At 48.3% G+C, this 6383-nt stretch overlaps 2 protein-coding genes across 2 annotated transcripts; one reads left to right on the top strand and one right to left on the bottom strand.

Annotated features, from left to right (window-relative positions):
• Positions 1-246: 246 nt before the first annotated feature.
• HCST (hematopoietic cell signal transducer) lies at positions 247-2082 on the top strand. The gene is made up of 4 exons (XM_006899711.1): positions 247-289; positions 967-993; positions 1419-1550; positions 2018-2082. The coding sequence occupies exons 1-4, from the start codon at positions 247-249 to the stop codon at positions 2080-2082; spliced, it is 267 nt and encodes an 88-aa protein (XP_006899773.1).
• A 588-nt stretch (positions 2083-2670) lies between these two features.
• On the bottom strand, positions 2671-5978 carry TYROBP (TYRO protein tyrosine kinase binding protein). The gene is made up of 5 exons (XM_006899662.1): positions 5918-5978; positions 5513-5539; positions 5201-5335; positions 4980-5023; positions 2671-2736 (listed from the first exon to the last, which is right to left on the bottom strand). Exons 1-5 carry the CDS (start codon positions 5976-5978, stop codon positions 2671-2673), a joined length of 333 nt encoding a protein of 110 aa, XP_006899724.1.
• Between the last annotated feature and the right edge of the window lie 405 nt (positions 5979-6383).

The following is a 6383-nucleotide window of genomic DNA, read 5'->3' as shown; positions in this document are numbered from 1 at the left end:
TGGGCAATTATAACTGTTTCCCTAATCTCTTGGTCCCTCTCCCCATATTGTTACCCAAAAGCAGTCACAGAGACTCCAGTGCCTTCACACACACACACACACACACACACACACACACACACACTCACACAGGAAGCTTTGCTGCCTACAGGGTGATATCCGCTACTGCTTCCTCTTTGCTCCTCAACTGTTCCTCAGGACTTCTCTGGACCGAAGCCCTTTACTGGCTTCCAGCTCCAGCCGACGATGACCTCTCCAGGCCACATCCTAATCCTGCTTTTGCTCCCAGGTGAAGCCAGTAGTTCTTGGGAGAGGGGAGTACTGTCCACAGGCAGAGTGTGTGTGTGAGGAGTGACTGGACGGCTGATTGTTGAGGTGGGGCCCTTCTCCCTGAGTCCTTTCCCTTTCTAAAGCTCCACTGCAGCCTCAGTACTTTGGGTTGTTGTCAGGAGGGTTGTGCTTGTTGTTTGGTGCTGCTGAGTCAGTTCCTGCACCATCCGGCACCTTCCTCACAACCTCTGCTATGCTTAAACCCCCTGCTGACAGTCACTGTGTCTGTCTCATTGAGATCTTCCTCTCTTTCTCTAAGCCTCTATTTTTCCAAGCATGATATCCTTCTCCAGGGACTGGTCCCTCTTAATAACATGCCCAAAGCATTTGAGACAAAGTTTCACCATCCTTGTTTCAAAAGAACACCCCAGCTGCATTTTCTCCAAAACAGATTTGTCTTTTTGTTTTGTTCATAGTCTTTTTGGTGGTCCGTGCTGTCTATTAATCTCCCTATTCCATTACTGGTCTCTTCCTCTACTTTGAATCTCTGACTCTCTCGGAGATCCTTCTCCTTCTATGACCTCCATTTCCATTAGATCTCCCCAGAATGGAGGTTCTTTCTCCGGGCATCACTTTCCCCTACACTCTCTGGAAATCATCTCTCTCCCGCCTAACCTACATTCCCTCTCTTTCCAGCATTGGCTGTGGCTCAAACAACCCCAGGTAAGAAATCAATGCTCCCTCCTCTTTGCCCGGAAATGTCAGGCACCATCTTCAACATTTATGTGTGGCCTGGGGACCTTAAATCCTAAACTGCTCTCCAGTTCATCTCTTAGCTTCACCCTAAGATTCTGCAGCTGTCTCTAGGCATCTACTACATCCAACTGGAGCCCCATGAGATATGTGACTCCAGCCTCTCTCTGAGAGTACCTCCTAAGCCCTGAGCACAGCTCCCAATGTCCAAGTATACCCCACTACCACCTCTCTGGATCTCCAGCTTCCCTGCAATCCCAAAGTACAACCCAAGGGATTCTGGGATCCTCCCCCAGGTCCCCTCCAGGCTCCCCATGCTCTTTCCAATCCAAACCACAGCCCCAGAGGTCTGGAACCACCTCAGCTGTCCCCTTGTCTTTGCCCCCACCCTCCAGGTCTCTGTTCCGGATGTGGGCCTCTCTCCCTGCCGCTCCTGGCCGGCCTTGTGGCCGCTGACGCAGTCATGTCACTGCTCATTGTGGGGGTGGTGTTCATGTGTGCACGCCCACGACAGGAACCTAGGCAGGGTGAGGATGACGGTGGGGTGAGGTTCATGGAGGGGGGATCTCTAGGGAGGGGGGGCCCCAGAGAGGGGAACCCTGGGGAAGCCCTGGAGGAGGCGCTGGGGAAACCCTGGGGGAGGTGCCTGGGGAAACTCCTGAGGAAAGCTCTGAAGCAGGGAGTCCCCAGGGAGAGGTTGCCATGGTGGGGGGAGGGGGAGGAACTGGGTGGTCACCACGTAGAATTGGGGTTGGGAGACCACCATGCAGAGTGGAGGCTGGGAGGCAGCCATGTAGTGTCGGGGCTGGAAGGTTACCATATAGAGTGGGGGCTGGGAGGTCATCATGCAGAGTGGAGGCTTGGAGGCAGCCATGTAGAGTGGGGGCTGGGAGGTCACCATATAGAGAGGGGGCTGGAAGGTTGCCATGTGGAGTGGGGGCTGGGAGGTGAGACTTCATAACTTTCTCTCCTTGTGACCACCTTAACCCCATAGAAGATGGCAAGGTCTATATCAACATGCCTGGCAGAAATAGACCCAACCAGAACCAGGACTTCTGATGAACATCTGACCCTGTGATCAGATTATATGTGGTAGCACAAGACCCCTCGAAATTTGGGAATAAAGCCATTGAAACCACCTTTCATTTTAATTCTTCATCAAAGTATCCTAAAGTTTCCAAAGGCCCCCTTCTTTTTTAAAAGCTTTTTCTAGATTCCAAGCCCTCTTTAAATCAAAACAAACAAAAATCCATTACTTTTGACTTTCAGTTGATTTCAACTCTTGCCAGCCCTCCACATAAATCTCTATGAGAACAGACTTTCTCATCAATCTTCCCAAAGATGCTAATGGATTTGAACTACCAACCTGTCAGTTAACAGTTCAACCTGTAACATAGTTTGCCACCAGGGCTTCTTAAACCTCTTTAGGATCCCACAGGTCTCCATTCCCTCATCACAAGGATGTGATACAACTCAGATGTTTTTATGTTCCAAGTTTATTTAGAGGATGGTGGTGGGGAGAGGTCTGATATCTCAAGAGTGATACTCTGCTGATCTGAGTCTTGGTGGGGATAGAAATGGGGTGCTGAGTGAGTATCGGGAATGACTGGATCCAAGGCCCAGGTTGTCAGCTGCTGTGGTTTGGTCTTATCTGTAATACTGTCTCTGTGTATTGAGATCACTGTAGACATCGGACTTCTGACCCTGAAGCTCCTAAAGGGATAAGGACATAAAGTGGACAGGTTAAAGGCTATCAGAGGAAATGGTCCACTAAATAAACTTACAACAAACTCCAGCTTCTCCCAACAGCCTCTGTGGCCCTTGCTGGCTCATCAATCAATCCCTTGATTGCTGTGGAAGAAGTCTGCACTGTATTCAAGTGTATCCAATGAACTTCATCATTACACTCCAGTACATGCTCTTTCCCCCACATCAGGCCCTTGAGTGCCCCATGGATGGCCCTTCTTTCCCTTCAAGTTCAGTTTAATATCACTTCCTTAGAGAGGCATTCTTTGATTTCCCACCTATAATTTTCATCCTCAACACCCCAGTCCTGGCAGCATCAGCCTACTTCCTATGTGGTGCTCCTGTAATTATTTATTTCCCTCACATCTATTTGCCCTACTAAGGTCTACACTTTGCTGCTTGCTCCTCATGTCTAGCACAAAGTAGATATAGATATATATTTAAAAAACCCCAAGTGAATAAATGACAAACAATGACTAACATAATACTTCTTGCTACAATTTAGCTGTATTTGAAAAGCCCCCTCAGTATTTTGTACCTCCCAGAGTCTAACTCAAGATTCTCATGCTTTATAACTCTCATTGCTATCGAGTCAAAACTGACTCCCAGCTGACCACCTGCTAGGTTACGGAGGCTGTAAATCCCCCTGGAAGAGATTGCCCATCTTTCTCCCTAGGAGCCACCACGGTGGATTCGAACAGCCAGAGAAGCACAACCTTTGGGCAGCACAACTCGCTACAGATACCATTTGAGTTCTCTCTTGTACTTTATAACAAGAGGTGTTTTTGTTTGGGTTTTTTTTTAAATCTATATTCTTTTTTTGTCACTGCTATTCACAGTGACCATCTGGTTTCTGAGGCTGTAAATTTCCATAGGAGGAGAGAGACTGCCCTTCTTTCTCTTGAGGAGCCAATCATGAAATTGAACCACCAGAGAGATGTGGCCTCTGGGTTAGCTGCACACAACCTACTAGGGCCTATGCCACCAGAGCTCCGTTTATCTATGTCATTGCTGTGTTGTACCGTTGAGTCAGAACTGGATCATAGGTGACCTTCCAGAGGGTTTTCAGAGGCAGTAAGTTGAATGGGAAATTACCCCTCTTTCTCCAGCAGAGTAGCTGGTGGATTTGAAACACACGCCTTTGGGTTGGTAGTGCAACTCTTTGCCAGTAAGCCTCCAGAACTCCATTTTGTAACTGTAAGTGAGGCAAACAAGCAAGCTGGTAGCAAGCAGGCAAGTTAAACAGAATTCACAGAGAAGGATTCACAATTATGGCCCTGGACAGAGGTCTTGGACACATGAGGATGTGCATTTTTATGTAGAGAGGTCTATTTGACATCCATGATGCATGAACTCTCCTTCAAGCTTGTGAATAAGTGTCAACAGAGAGTTCTTGAGAAGTTTCTAGGACACTCCAACGTCCCTATTGTATGCAAGATTGTGTATGTCTTGCAGATTTTTATGAGCTATTGCTAGCTTTTGTCAGCTTCTCAAACGGTACAAGAACCACTAAAAAGTTCAAGAAACCTAGGTTTTAGGAAGCTCTGGCGGCCTAGTCGTAAAGAGTTGTGCTGCCAACTCAAAGGCAGGCTGTTGGAAGGGACCAGGTCCTCCCCAGAAGAAAGGTGAGTAATCTCTTCCTGTAGCTGACGCTCTGAAAACCTGCTGGAGGGTCAGCTATGAGTTGTTCTGACTCCAATCTTTAGAAGTAGTTCTCAGTACCTAGTGTTATTGTGGTGCTGGCTAAAAGGTCAGCAGTTCAAACCCATCTCCAGTCTTTCTGGAGGAAGATGGACAGTTGCCTCCTGTGTGATTGACAGCTTCAGAAATCCACCAGAGGATCAGCTATGAGTCAGTTCTGACTCCACGGCAATAATAATAATAATGATAATAATTTGAAAAAGACTGAACCCTTACAAAAGCTTCTCCCTAGATCAGCCTGTCCTAGAAATGCCTTTTCTCCAATAATTCAGAAGCTATCTTCCAAGTAAAGCTGACCTTGTCTTTGCAAAAGGAAATTCACTAAGTCGTTGCCATTCATTTTAAGATGATCACGAGGTCATTATATAGCATTTAAAACAAGTTAGGAACAAAAGCCCATGTTTTTCTTTGCCTTCAAGAGTCAGGGAGAGCTGCTGGGAGGGTCCCTTCGAGAAGCTGGGGGGGCTGTGTGAGGCATACATTCACAAAGCAGGAAGAGGTTTCCTCACCTGATAATGTGATTCGGTCTCTGCAATGCGCTGCTTTCCAGTCACTGAAGGGAGAAGGGGTTACAAAAGGGAGTGAGGTGCTGAATTGGGATAATTTTGATCCTGCAAAATCCACATCCCCACTAACTCTGTCACTGTGGTTGATTGTGACCTGGGTACTCATACTTTCCCAGCAGGCGTGTCCCCAGTGGCCCTGGCCATCTCCCACCAGCCCCACTCACTGTCCGAAGCCCCACGCTTCTGAGGGACCAGCCGGCCAAGAGAGTACACAGCAAGAGCGATGAGGAGGGTCAGCACCAGGTCCCCCAGCACAATTCCAGCCAGCACACCAGGGCCCACCGCAGGGCAGTTGCATTCTGAAGATGTGGCATAGGGGTTAGGGGAGGTCAGTGGGGTCTGAGAATTTGGGCAGAGGTAGAGGTGAGAATGGACATGGTGGGGAGTTGGATAGCCATCTGGGGAAAGTTTGGAGAGACTGGGAAGGGACAGAATTAGAGAAAGGGCTAGGGGGCAGGGAAGGTCTGAACTCCTACCGTTCTGGGCCTGGGCAGAGCTGAAACCTGAAGAGGGAAAAAGGAGGTAAATTGAAGTATGAGACTGTGATGGGATAGGAGGATGAAATCAGGATAGGGGGAGTGATTCCTGAAGAAAGGGTAGAAAGAATCTTCTGGAAGGAACTGGTGAGCTGTATAAAGGCCGTTGCATTGTGACCTCTATCATGACCTGTCCTGTTGCAACACCCTTAAATGTCCCCTGCCTGTACAACAAATTTGACAACTAATCTAGGAGTCTAAGTCTCCAAGAGATTCATATGCTTTGGGAAATCTGCTCATGTCCGAGCCCTCCGCTTTGGTTTCCTCTTTTTCACCCAGCTCCCCCTTCCCAGCCTCCAGCTGAGCCCGAGATCCAGGAGGCAGACACAGAAGGTGCCAACTCACCACCCATAGTCAGAAGAAAAGGCAGAAGCAAGAGTCTCTTGGAGGGCCCGGTGCCCCTCATGATGCAGGTGGCACTGCTGGACACCACAATCTAAGAGCCACTGGGATGTGGCTTAGCTTCAGATCAAGTGAAGGAGGAAGTGGCAGGAGGGAGGAGGGGACAATATGGGAGGAGGGCCAAAGAAAGATAACAAGAAAAAAAAAACGGGCCCAGACATCCCAAAAGATATGCTGCAGCCCTGAAAGCCTGGACATGATGGGCAAGGGTCATGTAACTCACACATCCATCATCAGCTCTTGGCCTCCCTTCCTGATTGGGCGTCAGACTTCATGGTACCAGGAGGGCTAGTGAATAGCCTCTTCATGGCTGGGAATGTTGAGCATTTCACTCAATCTCGCTAGTTCATTTTCCTCAACTGTAATAATATAGCATCTGCTTCATAAGTTTGTTGTGAAGATTAAATGG

Source organism: Elephantulus edwardii, unplaced genomic scaffold (genome assembly GCF_000299155.1).
Source record: "Elephantulus edwardii isolate Elephantulus edwardi_28Jun2011 unplaced genomic scaffold, EleEdw1.0 scaffold00266, whole genome shotgun sequence".
NCBI lineage: Eukaryota > Metazoa > Chordata > Mammalia > Macroscelidea > Macroscelididae > Elephantulus > Elephantulus edwardii.
The sequence above is the reverse complement of the archived record's forward strand: the minus strand, read 5'-3'. Positions and strand labels throughout refer to the sequence as shown.

Excerpts from the sequence above, each read along its gene's own strand:
- HCST (XM_006899711.1), top strand. The coding sequence starts at position 247 with ATGACCTCTCCAGGCCACATCCTAATCCTGCTTTTGCTCCCAG. Across the intron at positions 290-966 it reads AATCCTGCTTTTGCTCCCAG|CATTGGCTGTGGCTCAAACA; the intron begins GTGAAGCCAGTA and ends CTCTCTTTCCAG. Across the intron at positions 994-1,418 it reads TGTGGCTCAAACAACCCCAG|GTCTCTGTTCCGGATGTGGG; the intron begins GTAAGAAATCAA and ends CCCACCCTCCAG.
- TYROBP (XM_006899662.1), bottom strand. The coding sequence starts at position 5,978 with ATGAGGGGCACCGGGCCCTCCAAGAGACTCTTGCTTCTGCCTTTTCTT. Across the intron at positions 5,540-5,917 it reads TTTTCTTCTGACTATGGGTG|GTTTCAGCTCTGCCCAGGCC; the intron begins GTGAGTTGGCAC and ends TTCCCTCTTCAG. Across the intron at positions 5,024-5,200 it reads GAAGCGTGGGGCTTCGGACA|TGACTGGAAAGCAGCGCATT; the intron begins GTGAGTGGGGCT and ends TTCTCCCTTCAG.